Source organism: Nomascus leucogenys, chromosome 10 (genome assembly GCF_006542625.1).
Source record: "Nomascus leucogenys isolate Asia chromosome 10, Asia_NLE_v1, whole genome shotgun sequence".
NCBI classification, from domain to species: Eukaryota; Metazoa; Chordata; class Mammalia; order Primates; family Hylobatidae; genus Nomascus; species Nomascus leucogenys.
This window is the reverse complement of record NC_044390.1, coordinates 88,967,479-88,987,420: the sequence shown is the minus strand read 5'-3', so window position 1 is coordinate 88,987,420 and position 19,942 is coordinate 88,967,479. Positions and strand designations below refer to the sequence as shown.

The 19,942-nt window shown below is 56.3% G+C and overlaps 2 protein-coding genes across 4 annotated transcripts in view; one reads left to right on the top strand and one right to left on the bottom strand.

The window, feature by feature from the left end:
- The first annotated feature begins 548 nt into the window (after positions 1 to 548).
- On the top strand, positions 549 to 17,356 carry RHOF (ras homolog family member F, filopodia associated). 2 transcript variants are annotated; one of them, XM_003280689.4, is made up of 5 exons: positions 549 to 1,030; positions 1,287 to 1,374; positions 13,860 to 13,969; positions 14,048 to 14,182; positions 15,391 to 17,355. In XM_003280689.4, exons 1-5 carry the CDS (start codon positions 893 to 895, stop codon positions 15,553 to 15,555), a joined length of 636 nt encoding a protein of 211 aa, XP_003280737.1. In that variant the 5' UTR covers positions 549 to 892; the 3' UTR covers positions 15,556 to 17,355. The 2 variants fall into 2 exon arrangements, with proteins under 2 accessions (XP_003280737.1, XP_030677395.1); XM_030821535.1 differs by having other exon boundaries at positions 13,860 to 14,182; positions 15,391 to 17,356.
- TMEM120B (transmembrane protein 120B) overlaps positions 13,582 to 19,942 on the bottom strand; it is a 69,821-nt gene continuing 63,460 nt past the window's right edge. Inside the window, exons 12-13 of one of the 2 annotated variants that reach the window (XM_030821533.1) lie at positions 16,605 to 19,496; positions 13,582 to 16,530 (exon numbers count right to left, since the gene is read on the bottom strand). In XM_030821533.1, the coding sequence (XP_030677393.1) occupies positions 19,383 to 19,496 (114 nt within the window). In that variant the 3' untranslated portion in view covers positions 13,582 to 16,530; positions 16,605 to 19,382. Of the gene's footprint in view, positions 16,531 to 16,604; positions 19,497 to 19,942 lie in introns of those variants that run through there. The other variant, XM_030821534.1, reaches the window with a different exon arrangement.

Below are 19,942 nucleotides of genomic sequence, written 5' to 3'. Positions count from 1 at the left end.
CCAGTCTCCAAAGCTCAAGGAGAGGGACCAAGTTGACTTCAACTAGAGCTACTCCAACCTGCCCCTCCCTGACGACGTCTTGCGTGGTTCACGCCTCTGGCTCCTGCCGGAAGGAGGCGCCCGCCCCTAGTGGTTTGGGGCCAACCTGCGCCCGGAGCTGCCGGCACCGAGACGATTGCCCGGCAGAGGGCGTCAGACGTCCATCCTGCAGCCCAGGGTCGGGGTGCGGGTAAGCGGAGCCCAGTCCCTCACCCCGAACCCGCGTGCACGCAGGCGTCCCTGGCCCAGGCGAGGTGGGCAGACACGACCCTTGCGTCAGCATCTTCCCTGGTGCCACCGCCGCTACCTCCTGTGGGGAAACTGAGGCCAGAAGCGGACATGTGCCAAGCCACGCCGCTGGGGCAGTGCAAAGTTGAGGGGCTCTTCCCGGAGCTGGAGGCCGGGGGCTTCTCGAATCCGGTGCGGAGGCACAGCCAGCCAATCCGGGAGACCCTGTCTGGCCGCGCCGGCCAATCAGAGGGTCCCTGCCGAAGGCGGAGCCTGCCAATCAGGGGCACCTGGAGTCGCTGGGCAGCCACGATCGGGTCTCGCCGGCGAGGGGCGCGCCGTGACGCGCGGAGGGTGGCGGTGGGATGGGGGTGGGAGCTTCGCTCGCAGCTGAGCCCCGTTTCTCCGGTGCCGCAGTATCCCTGGGACTGAGAGCTCAATACCCACACCCAGGGCTGGGACCTTAGCAGAAAGGAAACTGAGGCTGGGAGGTCGGCCGGGAGGCTGCCTGGCGGAGGCGGCGCTGCTCCGAGTGGGCGGGGCTGGTTCCGGCCCCGCCCCGCCCCCGACCTCTTAGCTCAGCTAGTGCCCGGCTCGCCGCCGCCAGTGCTGCGGGCTCCGGGCAATGGATGCCCCCGGGGCCCCGGCCCCCACCGCCGCCCCCGGTCCGGGCAGGAAGGAGCTGAAGATCGTGATCGTGGGCGACGGCGGCTGCGGCAAGACCTCGCTGCTCATGGTGTACAGCCAAGGCTCCTTCCCCGAGGTGAGACCCGCAGCGGGGCTGGGGTGGGAGCGATGGACGCCCCTCACCCTGAGCCCAGAGCCCCGACCCTCAGTCCCCAGCGTCCCGAGCACGGAGAGGCGGCCGCCACCCCGGGGCGCCCCCTAGGGAATTCCAGAGCCCAGCGGGGTGAGGGGGGGCTGATCCGGGACGAGCGAGGGGGGTGGACAGTGGATTCAGCTGGAACCTTGGCCCCCGCCGGCCCCACTAAGGACCAACCCGACCCCGTCTCCCGCAGCACTACGCCCCGTCGGTGTTCGAGAAGTACACGGCCAGCGTGACCGTTGGCAGCAAGGAGGTGACCCTGAACCTCTACGACACGGCCGGTGAGTGCGCCTGCGCGCCGTGGGGTCTGGGGGTCCGCCCGCCCGAAGGGTTTCCCCTCCCGGGCGTCCCCCACCGGGTGTCCCCGCCCTGCAGCCTTGGCAGGGCCTTGGCCGGCTCTTCACTCATGGAGGCCGCTGAGGGGCGCTGGCTGCGGGGCCCTAGAGGCCGAGCCCTATATGTAAGTGGAAGGTGTTTGGAGGAGGAGGTGAACTCCGGGCCACCCTCCCAGCTCTGTGCCGACAGCCCACAGCTCGTTCCTCTCCTGTGGTTCTAGAAAGCAGTGGGCTACTCTTGGGCCTCCCATGGTTCCAGGATTGCTGCGCTACCTGCTGTGGTCTCTGCAGACTCTGTGGGCTGCAGATTTGAGTCCCTTGGTGCTCGGATTGCCTGGGCTGTGTGTCTGGGTCCTGTGGTTCTGGGATGCTCCTGGCTGCAGATCAGCCTGTGGCTCCAGGGCTCTGTGGCCTGCGCTCTGCAGCCTGAGGCTCTGGGGTCCTGTGGATGCGAGTTCTGTGTCTGCAGCTCCCAGGATTCCACGGCTTGCTGTTGGTGGTTCTGGAATTGTGTGGCTACAATGACTTCTGTGCTTTCCTAGTTCCCTGGGACAAAACCAGACAGTGTAGAAAATGAACTGAGGAAGGAACAGAGCACTGGGGGCAGGGGCCCCACACCAGGCTCTGCCTGCCACCTGCAGGCCTCCACGGGTGGTTTACAGATTTATGTGCAATTGCTTGGGAGTCGTTGTTGTGAGGGGTGGGGACAGGAGAAACACAGTCAGTGGGAGGACCCGGACTCCCATCTGGGCTTCATCAACATTGGGGACCAAAGGTTGAGATCCCCAGGTGGGGCCTCACCCCACCTCTGTGACTCAGTGTTTAGTGACCTGCAGAGAACCACATCATCGGGTGGCCCTCTCCAGCCAGCCAAGCCTTGTGTGTGTGAGGTGAGGTCAGACACTGACCTAGGATGGACCCAAAATCCAGACACCTCCACCCCCAGCTAGACCTTGGAGAGGACCTGAAAAGGCACTGTCCTAGCTCAGAGCCCCCCTCCATTCCAACTTCAGCAGGTCCTATTGTGGCCTCTGAGGAACCTGTCTTTGTGGGATGTGGGCCCTGTAGGGCCACCCCCAAAACAGGGCCTGTCTCTAGCCCCTGGTGAGCTGGGAGAGCTGAGGCATCAGAGGAATTCCCGAGGCATGGCCCAGGGGGTAGTAAAAGTCATGGTCTGGGACCTTTTACTTTCATGTTTCTTGTGCAGGAGCCAGGGAGGGGCAAAGTCATTAACCCCACTCTTTGAGTCAAGTGCTGCTGGGTGGAGACATTCACAGCAACCCACTGCCCTGCAAGAGGCCAGGAGGTTTTTTCTTTCCTCCTCCTCTGCCCTCAGGGCCTCCCCTATCAGGTCCCGGGGTTCACTGTTCAGGGCAGCCTCCACATCATGAGAACAGGGATGGTCTTTCTGGCCTTGCCCAGAGAGAGATGCTCAAGGAACATGTCAGAGTAGATTGTGGTGTGGAGATTCTGGAAAGCTGCAAGTTGGTGTAGGAAGAATTTGTGCTAAGAGCTGCTACCAGAGGGATGGAGGAGCATCCCCTGCTATAGTCACCAGAAGCAGGCGACCACTGGCACCATGGGGATCCCATCCACGGTCCCATCCTGTTCCTGCCACCCTCTTTGGAATCAGATCTGGGCTTTGACCCCAGCTCTATTGGCTACGTATCACTGGGGATGTCTGGGCCTCAGTTTCCTGATCTGTCATGAGCACTAAGAGGGTCATGAGGATTAAATCAGATTAATATATGATGTCCACCAGCCTGCCCAACATGGTGAAACCCCATCTCTACTAAAAATCCAAAAATTAGCTGGGCGTGGTGGCAGGCACCTGTAATCCCAGCTACTCGGGAGGCCGAGGCAGGAGAATCGTTTGAACCCGGGAGGCAGAGGGTGCAGTGAGCAGAGATTGTGTCATTGCACTCCAGCCTGGGCGACAGGGCGAGACTCCATCTCCCGGCACTTTGGGAGGCTGAGGCGGGAGGATTGCTTGAAGCCAGGAGTTCAAGACCAGCCTGGGCAACATGACGAAACCCCATCTCTACTAAAAGTACAAAAATTAGCCAGGCGTGGTGGCACACGCCTATAGTCCCAGCTACTCGGAAGGCTGAGGCAGGAGAATTGCTTGAACTCTGGAGGTGGAGGTTGCAGTGAGTCAAGATCACGCCACTGCACTCCAGCCTGGGCAACAGAGCAAGACCCTGTTTCAAAAAATAAAAATTAAAAAAAAATTAAAAAGACCCTCCTACCATCCCTGCCCAGCCCTAGCTCAAGCCTGTGCTTTGGAATCTACGGTGCCATGCCCCGAGCTGGCCCCCAGCCCCTGCTGCAGTGGGGAGATCTATCTTCCCTGGCAAGTCTCTTCCAAGCAGCAGAGAAGCAGGGCTCAGGGGAGGAGGCTGGCCTCACAGTCTGACAGACCAAAGAGGGGCACCCAGGGAGAAGAAATCTGGCTGCTCCCTGTAGGGTGTCCCCCCGTGACAGGGGAAGGCCTGCTCATAGGAGGAAATCCCCTGGTCAGTGGGTGCCACCAGGGAGATCCCAGGTCCCAGTGCTTGTGACGGAGCAAGGCTTGGAAGGTGATGGAATGAATGGGTAGTAGAGCTGAATGCCGGAGATGATTCATCTCTGCCTGCAGGTGGACGGCTCTCAGGAGAACATGACAGAAAGCCATGGCCAGGCGGCCATGTAGAGAGAGGCAAAGGCCAAGAGGGTGAGGGAATGGCCAAGCCAGAAATGAGTCTAGTAAACGCAGTTGTAGAAAGTTCTAGAACCCAATGGGCCACACACAGTGGCGGAAGGGGCATCTTCCCAACTGATGGCCACCAGAGCCGTGAGACAGGGGTGGCTCTCAGAGGCTGAATTGCTCCACACCCAGGACCAAACGCTGGCCCTGGGCAGGGGCCGGACCCTGCCCACAGGGGCCCTCATGGAAGGCCCGTCTGGCTGTCTCCCTCCTGAGGAAGTAGTTACAGACACCACAGCGGAGAGAGGGCAGATGGGGTGACGGGGCTCTCAGGGCTCAGAGGGGAAGGGGCGGGGGCCATGGCACCCACTGCTCTGTCGGCCTCACCCAGGCCCTGACATCCTCTGAGGCAGGAAGCTGCGGTGAAGTCTGAAGTTTCCTGGGCCGGGGGAGGTGGGGTGAGGTGGGCTGTGAAGACAGACGGGAGAGTGAGCTCATCGGGGCCAAGGTGTGGGGTCCAGGGTTGGAGGGGCACAGGATGGGATGGGGGTTGCCCTGGGAGCGGTGGTCCCCTTCTCAGCCTGAGATGGGAACAGAAAGAAAATCGGCAGGCAACGGAGTAGGAGTCGCTAAAACAAGGAACCAGGGACAGATGTGTGTCGTGAGCCCCAGAAGCACTGGAGGCCTGGGCTGAGCCAAGGCTGGGGTCACCCAGAAGGTGGTCTCAACTCCCAGCTGGGGCTACCCAGCCCCTGTCTCCCTGGGGAAGCACAGGTGGGCGGCCCCCAGCAGAGTGAGTAAAAGTGGGTTCCTCTTCTGGCAGCTTCCCTTCTCATGCCGCCAGTACCCCACCCTGACCAACGCCCTAGCTGGAGCTGGGGGCCACCTGCCCTGTGTGTCCTCCTGCAGATTTGAGGTCTTTTCTCCTCAACTCTGCCCTGGGCCTTAGAGACCCCTGTCCCTGGAAGCAGGACTTCCTTGGCAAAGCCTCATCCCACCAAGAAAATAGCCCTGTGTGCGGCATGAGCCTGCCTTCCGCCCAGCCCTGCCGCACCGCCCGAGTGCACGTCAGGGACGATGGGCGGCTCTAGGGGGAGCCCAGGCCTAGAGACTTCCTCACCAGAAGCACGTGCATCCTTTGCATGTAATTCCTGGGTCTTTTTTTGTTTTTTTGAGGGGGGGAATGGTTAGAGACAGGGTCTTGCTTTGTCACCCAGGCTGGAGTGCTGTAGCATGATCGTAACTCATTGCAGCCACAGCTTCTTCGACTCAAGTGATCCTCCCACATCAGCCTCCCAAAGTGCTGGGATTACAGGTGTGAGCCACCACACCTGGTCTCCTGGGCTGTTTTAAACTCTAAGCCCATCTGCAGAGGCTGGATGGGCCCCCTCTGTGACTACGGGCAGGTGACATGGACCCTTTCAGCCTTGGTATCATTTTAGGTAGAATGTGGAGGGTAATGGTATCACCTGGTGGCTGAGAGGCCCCTAAAGCTTCTGGGTCCAAAGATTCTGGGGTTCTGACCACCTGCCATGCCAGGCTATTAACTTCTCCTAGAAGTTTCTATTTCTTTTTTTTTTTTTTTGAGACGGAGTCTTGCTCTGTCCCCCAGGCTGGAGTGCAGTGGCGCGATCTCGGCTCACTGCAAGCTCCGCCTCCCGGGTTCACGCCATTCTCCTGCCTCAACCTCCCGAGTAGCTGGGACTACAGGCGCCCACCAGCACGCCCGGCTAATTTTTTGTATTTTTAGTAGAGACGGGGTTTCACCGTGTTAGCCAGGATGGTCTCGATCTCCTGACCTCGTGATCCGCCCGCCTCGGCCTCCCAAAGTGCTGGGATTACAGGCTTGAGCCACCGCGCCCGGCAGAAGTTTCTATTTCAAGAGTAACCACAATAGCAGTCCTCCTGCCTCCCGGCACTGCCCCCTACTCCACCCCTGCCCCTGCACCGCTCCCTCTCCAAGCATTGCCTCCCTTCTCCTGGGCTTTCACCTTCCAGATTAGCGGGAGGGTTTTCACTGTTACCACCCCCTCTCCCAGATAAGGAAATTGACACCCAGAGAGGGAAATGTGGGCATCAATTCGAGATGTGGAGGCTGCCCTGAACAGTCCCACCCAGAATGTGCATGAGTGAATGGAACCTGACCCTCCCGACTCATATGAGAGAAGGTATTTATTAATAGTACACTCCCCCATCCCCAAGTGGGCATGGGGTTGGTGCACACGGAAGTAGTCCTCTGCAGACCTGGTCCCCCCACCACCCCCACGCCCCAAAGGCCCACACTGAATTCTAGGGAAAGCTAGGCTGGGCAGAGTCAAGCCAGGAAGGCAACCTGGAGGAGGTGCTGGAGTCAGAGCTGGCTGCCTCTCCCTTCCCAGAGGCCCTCTTTCTTGAGAGGGCTGACATTTTTCCTCACCTGGTCAGGGCTGGGACAAATAGGGTGAGGATTCCTTCCTGTTTTCTGGAGCGGGCTAAGAAAAAAAAATACTCCAGTAGGGTCCTCTGTTATTTACAAAGCTTCCCCTTAGCTGTGTGACCTGAAGCAAGTCACTCCAGCTCTCTGTGCTTCCGTTTCTCAGCCTGTAAAATGGGGCCAACAATAGTGTCTACCTTGTAGGGCTTTTTGGGGAAAGATGAGTTAATCCAGGTGAAGGGCTTCGAGCTAGACCTGGCATATAACACAGAAGCCTTCATGGATAGGTGCTGCCAGAATCACAGCGGTACACACCTGCAGCCCCACCTCCTCAGGAGGCTGAGGCAGGAGGATGGCTTGAGCCCAGGAGGTTGAGGCTGGAGTGAGCTATGATCACACCACTGCACTCCAGCACTCCAGCCTGGGCAACAGAGCAAACCCCCCCCTTTTTTTTTTTGAGGCAGAGTCTCACTCTGTTGCCCAGGCTGGAGTGTAGTGGTTCAATCTCGGCTCACTGCAACCTCCACCTCCCCAGCTCAAGTGATTCCCCTGCCTCAGCCTCCCAAGTAGCTAGGATTACAGGCATATGCCACCACACCCAGCTAATTTTTGTATTTTTAGTAGAGACAGCGTTTCACCATGTTGCCCAGGCTGGTCTTGAACTCTTGACCTCAAGCGATCCGCCCGCCTCAGCCTCCCAAAGTGCTGGGATTACAAGCGTGCGCCACAGTGCCCGGTCTAGACTGTGACTTTTATATGAGAGAAAGAGACTTGATATTAACCATCTTTATTATTACTGTCATCAAGGCTCGCTCACTTTTCACATCTCCATTTCACAGATGAGGAAACTGAGGCCCAGAGGTTAATTCCCAGTTGGGAAGGCTGGGGAAAGCTTCCTGGAAGAACTGGTGCTTTTAGAATGGCCTGGCAGGCAGCTGACCTTGGGGACTGGTTGGCCTCTGGCTCACAGGGTGCTTGTCTCTGACCTTGACAAAGGCCCCCTCCACCACTTGGGTTCTTAACAGGAAGAACTGTCCCCGCCCAGCATACCTCCCAGGGTGGCTGCTTGAATGAACACAGGTCAGGAAGTGGAATGCCCTTGCCAAGGCTGCAGGGCACCTAAAGCCGCAGAGATGACAATTAACCCTCTTCACCCACTCTTTCCTTTGAGCCTTCCTTCACCAAACAGGTATTGAGCTCACCTGTGTTCCCAGGGACACAACAGAGAACAGCACAGAGGTGGTTGCTGCCCGCAGGAGAGGCAAACCAAAAAACCCAGAGAATTACTGTGTTTTTGTTTTTTATTTTTGTTTTTGTTTTGAGACGGAGTCTCGCTCTGTCCCACAGGCTGTAGTGAAATGGCACAATCTCAGCTCACTGCAACCTCAGCCTCCCAGGTTCAAGCGATTCTCCAGCCTCAGCCTCCCAAGTAGCTGGGACTACACGCGCCTGCCCCCACACCCAGCCAGTTTTTTGTATTTTTAGTAGAGACAGGGTTTCACCATGTTGGCCAGGTTGGTCTCGAACTCCTGACCTCAAGTGATCCACCTGCCTCAGCCTCCCAAAGTGCTGGGATTACAGGTGTGAATCACCCCGCCCAATCCCAGAGAAGTATTGTGAAATCAGGTAGGGGTGACAGCCATGAGTAAAGCCACCGTCATGGGGCAGACTGCCAAGGAGGCTGTTTCAAAGCAGTCAGGAAAGGTCTCTGGGAGGAGGCGACATTCCATAGAGCCCTGAAGGAGAGGAGGGAAGGGCCACACTGCTCCCTGTTGAAAGAGCCTTCTGGAGGAGTGAACAGCAAGGGCAGAGGCCCCAGGAGAGGCAGGCAGGGTGTGTGATTGCCTCCAGCGCTCCGGGGCTGACTTCTTCCCTCATCCACTGCAGCCCGATGCCTGCCCTGCCACCTCCTGTCCTGATGTCACTGCACGCTATACTTGCCATACCCAGTGGGCAATTCTCAACCCTTGTCTCTGCTGTGTGTGACGAGAGTGGAACAACCTTGGCTGACGTGGTGGCTCATGCCTATAATCCCAGCACTTTGGGAGGCTGAGGCGGGTGGATCATCTCAGGTCAGGAGATCAAGACCATCCTGGCTAACATGGTGAAACCCCGTCTCTACTTAAAAAAATAAAAAATAAATTAGCCGGCGTGGTGGTGGGCGCCTGTAGTCCCAGCTAGTCTGGAGGCTTGAAGCAGAAGAATGGTGCGAACCCAGGAGGCAGAGTTTGCAGTGAGCCGAGATCACACCACTGCATTCCAGCCTGGGCGACAGAGTGAGATTCTGTTTCAAAACAAACAAACAAACAAACATAAGAAAAGGCTGGGTGCGTGGCTCACACCTGTAATCCCAGCACTTTGGGAGGCTGAGGCAAGTGGATCACGAGATCAGGAGATCAAGACCATCCTGGCTAACACAGTGAAACCCCACCTCTGCTAAAAATACAAAAAATTAGCTTGGCATGGTGGCGGGCACCTGTCAAGTCCCAGCTACTCGGGAGGCTGAGGCAGGAGAATCGCTTGAACCCGGGAGGCGGAGGTTGCAGTGAGTTGAGATCGCACCACCGCCTCCAGCCTGGGTGACAGAGTGAGACTCCGTCTCAAAAATAAAATAAAATAATAAAAATACAAAAAAAATTAGCCAGGCATGGTGGCACCTGCCTGTAGTCCCAGCTACTCAAGGGGCTGAGGCAGGAGAACCACTTAAACCCAGGAGGCGGAGCTTACAGTGAGCCGAGATCGTGCCACTGCACTCCAGCCTGGGTGACAGCAAGACCCTGTCTCCAAAAAAAAAAAAAAAAAAAGTAAAGAAAAGAAAAAAAGAAATGAAAGAAGACATCCAAGGGGGCCCCATTTTATAACTTTATCCACGGTTTCACTTTCTGTAGTTTCAGTTACCTGAGGTCTGAAAATATTACATGGAAAATTCCAGAAATAATTCATAAATTTTAGATCACGCACTGCTCTGAGCAGTGTGATGAGATCGCGCGCTGTCCTGCTGCATCCCACCCGGGATACGATTCATCCCTTCCTCTGTGTATCCCTGTTGGAGACACCACCTGCCCGTGAGTCAGTCAGTAGCTGGCTCGGTAACAGGCCAGGCTGGTCTTGAACTCCTGAGTTCAAGTGATCCTCCCACTTTGGCTTCCCAAAGTGCTGGGATTACAGGTATGAGCCACGGTGCCTGGCCCTGTTTTATTTTATTCTTATTGTTGTGCCTAATTCATAAACTGTCTTATAGGTGTGTACATATAGAAAAAAAACAGCGTATCTAGAGTTCTAGACTGTCTATGGTTTCATACATCCACTGGGGGTCTTGGAATCCATCCTTGTGGGTTAGGGGGGACTACTGTACCTGTTCACTCCTGCCCTATTTGTAAAAGGGAATATTGTTATGCCAGAACTGTGAACCCCATTGTTACATCTTAAAGGACCAGAACCTATTTTTGCACAATACAAAACAAAATAGCACGTTAGTGTGTATCAGCAGAAGGAACATGCCACTTGGAATTTCATGAGCTGGGGGGTGACTCCTGGCCCAGTCACTGAGTCATTGACCTCAAGCAAATCACTTCATTTCTGTGACTCTCAGGTTCTTCCTATGTAGTGGGAGTATTCATCATTTCCCTACCATATCTGGCTGTCATGTAAGGATTTTTTTTCTTTCTTTCTTTCTTTTTTTTTGAGACCAAGTCTTGCTCTGTCACCCAGGCTGGAGTGCAATGGCACGATCTCGGCTCACTGCAACCTCTGCCTCCCAGGTTCAAGCAATTCTCCTGCCTCAGCCTCTGGAGTAGCTGGGATTACATGCACCTGCCACCACGCCCAGCTAATTTTTGTATTTTTAGTAGAGACGGGGTCTCACCATCTTGGTTAGACTGGTCTCAAAATCCTGACCTCGTGATCCCCCTGCCTTGGCCTCCCAAAGTGCTGGGATTACAGGCATGAGCCACCGCGCTCAGCTCTTTTTTTTTTTTTTTTTTTTTTTTGAGACTGAGTCTCGCTCTGTCGCCAGGCTGGAGTTCAGTGGCGTGATCTTGACTCACTGCCACCTCCACCTCCCAGGTTCAAGCAATTCTCCTGCCTCAGGCTCCTGAGTAGCTGGGACTACAGGCGCGCACCACCACACCTAGCTAATTTTTGTATTTTTAATAGAGACAGGGTTTCACCATGTTGGCCAGGATGGTCGCGATCTCTTGACCTCATGATCTGCCTGCCTTGGCCTCCCAAAGTGCTGGGATTACAAGCGTGAGCCATCACGCTTTGCCAAGGATTTCTTAACCATTTCTAGACTACAGCACCCTGAAAACTGCATAGAGTATAGGATGTATGATTATAAAGGCAGACACAGAGGGCAGCAGTTATCCTCAAAAGGGAAAAAATGTAGATGGTTAATCTGGATGTTTAAGAATAAAATGCTAGGGAGAAAACGGTGAAATGAGGGAAGGGCCTTCTTGGCATGTGGAACAGCAAGCACAAAGGCTGGGACATGAGAACTTGGTGGGTTTGAGAAACAGTGAGATGGCGCCTTGGCTGGACTGCAGTGAACAAGCGGGTGTGGCAGGAGATGAAGTCATGCGAACCAGGGGAGATGTTTGGATTTTATGCAAAGGGCAATAGGGGCCAGGCACGGTGGCTCATGCCTATAATCCCAGCACTCTGGGAGGCCGAGGCAGGTGGATCACCTGAGGTCAGGAGTTCAAGACCAGCCTGGCCAAGATGGCGAAACCCCATCTCTACTAAAAAAAATACAAAAATTTCATCCCTGTAATCCCAGCACTTTGGAAGGTCGAGGTGAGTGGATCACCAGAGGTCGGGAGTTCGAGACCAGCCTGACCAACACGGAGAAACCCCATCTCTACTAAAAATACAAAATTAGCTGGGTGTGGTGGTGCGTGCCTGTAATCCTAGCTACTCGGGAGGCTGAGGCAGGAGAATCACTTGAACCTGGGAGGTGTAGGTTGCAGTGAGCCGAGATCGCACCATTGCACTCCAGCCTGGGCAACGAGAGCGAAACTCTGCCTCAAAAACAAAACAAACAAACAAAATTAGCCAGGCGTGGTGGGGCAAGCGCCTGTAATCTCAGCTACTTGGGAGTCTGTGGCAGAATTGCTTGAACCCGGCAGGCAGAGGTTGCAGTGAGCTGAGACTGGGACACTGCACTCCAGCCTGGGTGACAGAGTGAGACTCTTGTCTCAAAAAAAGGGGAGGGGGGGCAATAGGGAGCCACTGAAGATGCTTCAGTTGTGGAGAGGGAGGCAGGATATGACTTGTGTTTTAAGATCCATCTAGCTGTCAGGTGGATAATGGATTCATCAAAGGGCTGCAGGAGGCCAGGGAAGAGGGACAGACGAGGACTTAGATGAGGATGGTGTAGGGGCAGGGTGGGGGTGGGGGGTGGCCAGCAGTAGACAGGGCCCCACTGTCCAGTAGAACTTTCTGCAGTGGAGGCAATGCCGTGCACCTGCCCCAATCATTGCATTAGCCATGAGCCCCAGGTGGCAGTTCATCACCTGAAATGTGGAGTTGAATGCTTCATGTTAATTCATTTTTTATTTTTATTATTTTTTATTTTTTTTGATACAGAGTTTCGCTCTTGTCACCCAGGTTGGAGTGCAATGGTGTGCCTTGGCTGGTGACAGCTCCGTGAGGTAGATTTTATGATTTTCATGTTCCAGGTGGGGAAGCCAAGACTCCCACCACTGTCCTAAGTCAAGGTCACACAGCCGGTGAGGGCAGAGCTGGGATTTGAACATGTGTCTCATCTGCCTCTAGTGACCTCGCCCTTAAGCATTGTTCCATGGGGGAGCTGGCTGAGGACTTTTGGAGGTCCCTGGGTTGAGGGGGAGCTAGTGGGGAGAGGGTGGCCATGCCCTGTCACCAGCAAGGGGGGTAGGAGCAGACATGGCCTGGTGGTGCTCCGTGGAGAGGCCACTTGTCCTGAAAGGTGTCTGGCAGAGATGGAGCGGAGGGCAGGTTGGTGCCACCCAGCACCTGCAGCAGCTGGGGACAGGGCAGGGGGATTCCTGGGCCTCCACGTTCCTTGTTCAGTGGAAGGAAGTCGAGGGGCGGGGGGCTGGTCACCAATGAGCCTGAAAAACTTAGTTCTCACTGTGGGGATTTTAAAAAAATACCGGGGCATGATGACTAAGTGCAGTGTAGAACCCTGGGCTGGGCTGGCTCTTCAATGGGGAAAAAAATAAAGGACCATATTGGTGAAATGGTCAAAATCTGACTATGGCCTGTGGATCGGATTAGAATGCAGAGTCCATGCGGTTTCCGGGGCTTGGGGCAGGGGAGAGAATGCCCTTGTTCTCAGCAGATAGGCGCTGAGCTAAGGAGTGAAGAGGCAGATGTCTACAGTTACCATGCCCTGATAGGGAGAAACAGAAGTGTCTGTCTCCAGATAAAGCCAGAGGGGCCAATGCAAACAGGTGGTGAATCACAGTCAGAGAGCTCTTCACTCTTGTTGCAATTTTACTGTAAGTTTGAAACTGTCAATATAAAAAGTTACAAAGAATTGTTTTATAAAGAAGAAGAAAAAAAAAGCAAACCCAACTAAGCTCAAGCCTAGATCCGTGTTTGGATTCAGCTGTCTCGGGGTGGGGCCAGGCTTCACGGCGTCGGGATTAAAGTATCCCCCCGAGAGTGTGCTCTGTGAATCTGGGTGGGGAGGGCGCTTGGTGCTGTTCCCAGCAACCCACCACCCTCCTCCTAGTGCTTGCAAGAATGGGCAGGGAACTCAGCCGACTGCATCAGAACCCGAGAGGCTGGAGGCTGAAGCCAGACACCAGCCTCTGGGGACTTGGGGACACTGTGAGCCCACCCAGCCCCACGGGTCTGAATCTTTGGGGAGGGGAGGGTTCCAGTCTGCGCTCTGCCCTTGACCATCAGGACAGGGGGATCACACTGGCTGTCGGCATCATCTCTAGCAGTTTCTCCAGCCCCAGCCCTAGAATCAGGCCAAGCTCTCAGCACTGCGTGGGTTTGATCTTGAGGATTCTTTACCACCATCCAGGACTGGGGGGCTGCCACTCATGGGTTTTGTTGTTAAGAGACAGGGTCTCGCTCTGTCACCCAGGCTGGAGTGCAGTGGCAGGATCACGGCTCACTGTAGCCTTGATCTCCTGGGTTCAAGCAATCCTCCGGCCTCAGCCTCCCGAGTAGCTGGGACCACAGGCCTGTGCCAGCACTCCTGGCTTGCTGCCCATTGTACAGATGAGGAAATTGAGGCCCTAAGGCAGGGCCACTTGCCTGGCCCCTTCCCCTTCACCCATCAGAGTCCAGACAGGGAGGGGATGTCCCCTGACTCCCCCTGATCTCTGCTTTCAGGGCAAGAAGACTATGACCGGCTGCGGCCTCTGTCCTACCAGAACACCCACCTCGTGCTCATCTGCTATGACGTCATGAACCCCACCAGCTACGACAACGTCCTCATCAAGGTGAGGCCAGCCTCCTGGGTGGCGGCCCCACATCTGGGCCCGGCCGCACCCCTGATCTCCTGCCTCCTCCCTCCACAGTGGTTCCCTGAGGTCACGCATTTCTGCCGCGGGATCCCCATGGTGCTCATCGGCTGCAAGACAGACCTGAGGAAGGACAAGGAGCAGCTGCGGAAGCTCCGGGCCGCCCAGCTGGAGCCCATCACCTACACGCAGGTGGGCCAGGGGCCGAGACCCCGGGGCATAGCCGTGGCTGTGAAGCCTCCGGGACCTTTTGCCTCTGCAACTGGGGTGCCTTAGTGGCCTTTCAGGGAGCTGAGGGAAGCAAGATTCTAAGAATAATTTTTAACTATTAGTATTGATGGCCTGTGGACCTGAGCACTTTACACGACTACTCTCAATCCTTAGGACTCGGAGGGAGGTGCCATTCGCATCCCCCAGTTTACAGGGGGAGAAACTGAGGCCCAGAGAGGTTAAGCAGCTTGCCCAGAGCCACACAGCTAGCCAGAAGTGGAGCCAGGATCTGGTCCCATCCACTGCGCTCCAAAGTCTGTGCTATGAGCCGCCGTCCTGTTGTGTCCTGTCTGCCTTGTTTGAAAGCAGGCGTCCCCTTCACGGGCCAATTGACCATGCAGCTCTTTGGGTGAGGCATGGGGGAATAAACAGAATAAAAGGAACGCAAAAGCAAAAAGAAACTTTCACAAGAAATAACCATTAACAAGGGCAAATTCGGCCAAGCATAGTGGCTCACGCCTGTAATCCCAGCACTTTGGGAGGCCAAGGCGGGCGAATCACCTCAGGTTGTCAGTTTGAGACCAGCCTGACCAACATGAGAGAAACCCCATCTCTACTAAAAATACAACATTAGCCAGGCATGGTGGCGCATGCCTGTAATTCCAGCTACTCGGGAGGCTGAGGCAGGAGAATCGCTTGAACCTGGGAGGCAGAGGTTGTGATGAACCAAGATCACGCCATTGCACTCCAGCCTGGGTAACAAGAGCAAAACTCCATCTCAAAAATAAATAAAAGGGCAAATTAATTTGCCTAAATGGTACTTTCAGAGAAGGGAGAGAGGTGGCTGGAAGTCCTTTCTGTCTTGAGGCCTCCAACTCTTCTCACAGGCCTGGGAGACACACCTGGGGGAACCAACCCCGGGTCTCAGGATTCAGCCCCTCCCTGCCTGGAGCTGGAGACAGGCCAGGGTGGGGGCCTGGACAGGGCTTCTTCCAACCTGCGGCCTGCACTGCACTGGCCCTCCATTCCACCCACACGCTGTGAGGGCCAGCCGGGATGGAGGAGACAGACAGGCCCAAACCAAGGCCTCCATCCCTGGAGAGTCCTCAGAGTCAGTCCCAAACCCACCGGGTGGTGCCAGGAGACCTCCAGGGGCCCCTCACCTAATGCTGGCTCCTCCCCCCACCCAGGGCCTGAGCACCTGCGAACAGATCCGAGCTGCTCTCTACCTGGAATGTTCTGCCAAGTTTCGGGAGAATGTGGAGGACGTCTTCCGGGAGGCCGCCAAGGTGGCTCTCAGCGCTCTGAAGAAGGCACAACGGCAGAAGAAGCGCCGGCTCTGCCTGCTGCTCTGACCCGGGGCAGACCGACCTCACGACAGCACTGACGGGCCCTGGGGGCCCAGGTACCAAGTACACCACCAGGGAGGCTGCCCCATCCCGACCCTCCAGCTCATGGTGTCTGGGGCCTGCGGCTAGACTCTTGGAACATTCTGGAACTCTCTCCTTTCCTGGTTGGGGCTCTGACCACAAACTCCCCTCCAGGCTCCCCCTGGGACATGGTTGTAATGTGGGTGCAGGAGCCAGTGTCTGTTCTCCGGACTCGGAAGTGCCCTCATCACAGCCACCCCCACCATGACTGTCTCCCCAGTGCAGACTCAAGTTATACTTGAAATGAGAAAGTCTATGTGGTGGTAAACGTGGACCTGGCACTGTTCCACGCGGGCGCCCCAAGCCTGCCACTCCTGTGTCCCCGCCTCCCTGGGCTCCTGAGATAGGCACCACTGTATCCTCCAGCTCCTTCCTTCCTTCCCCCAGGAACGCGGGGGCCACCGAGGGGCTGGGCCTATCAGGAGGACACAGGCCGCAGCCTGGCACCCACCCCTCCCATCTCCACCACACATGGAAGACTTGTCTTCAGCTTGGCCACTGTCTTTGCAGAGCTGGGCACATGTGCCCAGGGGGCAGAAAAAATGGCTTCTCAGTTGTTAAAAGTATACCCTGGACCACCCATCTGACCCTCTCCTTAAGGTCTCATCCAAAGCCCCCAGTGTCAGAGACTCGGGATGGGAAGAGCAGTTGGCTCCCCATATGGTCATGAGCGAGTTTTCTGTGGACTGTTCCCCCCCCACTGCGGCAGGACAGGACTGGCCCACTTAATCCTCAAGCTCCCAACCTGCTGTCCCTCAAGCCCCGCTTCTACCAGCCTGTGGAGTTCAGGAGGCCAGACATCCCAGCCTCCTTTGAGAGCTGATGGGATCTACCCCGTCCACACGGGACAGTTTCTCAGAAATGGTTCACAGACCACCTGTGTCACCAACAGCCAGATACCTAATCCCTGAGCCTCCTTTGGGAAGGTCTGGGGCCGAGGGTCTGGGAATTTTCTTTTTTTGGGGCGGGGGGACCTAATCCCTGAGCCTCCTTTGGGAAGGTCTGGGGCCGAGGGTCTGGGAATTTTTTTTTTTTTTTTTTTTGGGACAGAGTCTCGTTCTGTCACCCAGGCTGGAGTGCAGTGGCACGATCTTGGCTCACCGCAACCTCCACCTCCTGGGTTCAAGTGATTCTCTTGCCTCAGCCTCCTAAGTAGCTAGTTCTACATGCGCACACCACCATGTCCAGCTAATTTTTGTATTTTTAGTAGAGACAGGGTTTCACCATGTTGGCCAGGCTGGTCTCGAACTCCTGACCTCGTGATCCACCCGCCTTGGCCTCCCGAAGTGCTGGGATTACAGGCGTCAGCCACCGCACCTGGCCCAAGCTTTTAAAACAAGCATCCTAGGGGATTCCAGTGCCCACAAGAAGTCACAAGCTGCTTGGCTCTGGAGGGCGCCTAGGAGTCTGTGTCGCCTAAGATGGGATAACGGCTTCAGGTGACTCCTAGCCTTCCCCGTATCTCCTGCCTCAGCCCCCCTGGCCCAGTGCTGGGGCGTCAGCTAAGCCTGAGCTTAGGTCGCCAAAGGAAGGAGCCTTCTGAGACCCTCCCCAACCCACCCGGGTTCCCAAGGCCTGGCCATCCCCTGGGGAATCAACCAAGGAGCTCTTGTTCTCGAAGAACCCCAGGCCTCATGACGGTCTAAGGTAGAGGTCCAACAACTACAGCCTGTGGGCCACATTTGGCCACAGCCTGATTTGTAAATAAAGTTTTATTGGAACACAGCCACACCCATTCCTTTGTGCATTGCCTTGTGCTCTGTGGCTGCAGGTGAAGAGTAGCTGCCACAGAGACCACCTGGCCCATAAAGCTCAAAATAATTGCCATCTGGCCCTTTACAGACAGCTAGCTGACTCCTAATCTAGGGCAAACGCAGGTGCCTAAAAAGGGCCAGAAAGGAGACCAGAATGAAGGGCAGGGGGTGGCAGGGCCTGTGGCAACTGGAGAGTAGGCGTCCTGTGCCATGGGAATGTTGCCAGGTCCGTTTTTCTAGGGAAAGCAGAAATCTGGATTTTTATGTGGAATCTCACTGTAGGGGAGGGGAAATCTCATTTTTAAAATGTAATCAGGCCAGGCACAGTGGCTCACACCTGTAATCCCAGCGCTTTGGGAGGCCAAGATAGGAGGATCAGTTGAGCCCATGAGTTGGAGACCAGCCTGGGCAACATAGTGAGACCCCATCTCTACTAAAAAATATTAAAAAGTAGCAGGGTGACCAGGCGTGGTGGCTCATGCCTGTAATCCCAGCACTTTGGGAGGCCGAGGCAGGCAGATCACAAGGTCAAGAGATCAAGACTATCCTGGCAAACATGGTGAAGCCCCATCTCTGCTAAAAATACAAAAAAAAAAAAAAAAAAAAAAAAAGCCAGGCATGGTGGCACGTGCCTGTAGCCTCAGCTACTCAGGAGGCTGAGGCAGGAGAATCACTTGGACCTGGGAGGCGGAGGTTGCAGTGAGCTGAGATCGTGTCACTGCACTCCAGCCTGGGTGACAGATCAAGACTCCATCTCAAAAAAAAAAAAAAAAAAAAAAAAGGAGCAGGGCATAGTGGTGCATGCTTGTGGTCCCAGCTACTCCAGAGGCTGAGGTGGGAGGATCCCTTGAGCCCTGGAGGCGGAGGCTGCAGTGAGCTATGATCATGCCACTGCACTCCAGCCTAGGCAACAGACCCTGTCTCAAAAAGAAAAAAAAAGTAATTAAAAATTTTAAAATTCCTTGGGGAGGGCTAAACAAGGCATGCCTGTGGGCACTGCTGTGAGGTCTGGCCTAGGGAGGGGAGCTGAGGCCCATATATGAATGGTGGGGCAGAGCACTGAGCCGAACCTAGTGGCCTCTCTGCCTCCTGTCGAATGCACAGTCTCACCCAAGCAATGCCCAGTGGCTCTGGCCCCGCCTCAGGGTGCGGCCCCTGGGGGTGAGCCTGCCAGGCACCCCCACCTCCCTCCCACAACATCCAGAACCTCTGGGAAGGAGCGGGGAGGTGGTTCCCCTCCACAGGGGCCAAGGGTCTTGGTCACACTCTCCAAGTACTTGCCGCGACACTGCAGGAAGGTGGGGTGCAGGATGGAGGGGTCAGGGAACCCCGAAGCACAGACGGGAACGTCCTTGTTCCCTTGGACAACCCAGGGCCCAGGGCGCCCTCTGGTGGCAACTCTGCTCACAGCCTGACTCAGGAAGCCCCCAGTGCTCCCAGGGGCAAGAAGAGCAAGAGGCAGACGCGGTGGGTCTCTGAGAACTTAAATAACCCTCACCACGCGGCGGGGTGGGCGAGGAGGGGGCTCACAGCAGAAGCAGAGTGGCCCCGGGGTGGGGGCGCCACAGGATACTAAGGGTTCACACCACCCCAGCCTGGGCCTGGTAAGTAGCAGGTCAGCATAAATCCAACCCCTCGAGGCACATCCAAACCCCACCCAGAGGGGTTCAAATGACAGGAGTGGGAACAGAGGGGCTCCCTGAGGCTTCAGGCCCCATCCCCAGGAAGATTGGCCCGGCCTCAGCCACCTTCAAGTACGGGGGGAGGCCTCGGGTTCCAGGGACGATGGGGGACCCAGCATTAAATATGTCATAAATAGGTGGGCGGACACTGTGCGGACAGGCGGGGCTCACATTCCTCTAGACCACTGGGGTCCACTGGGGGACCAGGGCCTGGGCCCTCTCCCAGCGACGCCATGGGCCTGAGATGGCTGCTGGGAAGGAGCCCGGGAGCCCCCTGCAGTCTGAAGTCCGGGCCGAGGGCACAGGAGCCCGAGGCTCACGGCTGCTTTGTCTTGCGTCTGTTCTTCTGGAGCTTGGCATGCACGACTTTGAGCGTGGTTAGGAAGTTGCCGAGGAAGAGGATGAGGAAGGTGAGCGCCAGCACGAACACCTGGGGGAGTCCAGAGAGGAGGGCGAGGCTGGGGCATCTGCTCTGCTGAACCCCTGCCCCCAGCACCCCAGAATCTCCAGCACAGCTGCCTCCAAACTGCAAGGTTTTGCCACTGAAGGCAGAGATTCAGGAGACCTGGGTGAAGGGTGAGGCCTCAGGCTTGGGCAGGGCCTGGGAAGGGCTCGATGGGGCCAACCTCCTTGGGATCCACAGATCGGGAGAGGCTCCACCCCTAGCCCTTCCAGGAGCCTCCCCCAAAGCACGCCCCCCCCACACACACACACCCCATACCTGCCAGCCCAGCCCGCCCCAGGAACCTCCCCGCAGCACACCACACACATGCACACACCCCACCCCCACATCTGCCAGCCCAGCCCTCCCCAGGAATCCGCACCCTAGCATGCCACACATACACCCCATCCCTGCCACCCCAGCCCTCCCGGGAA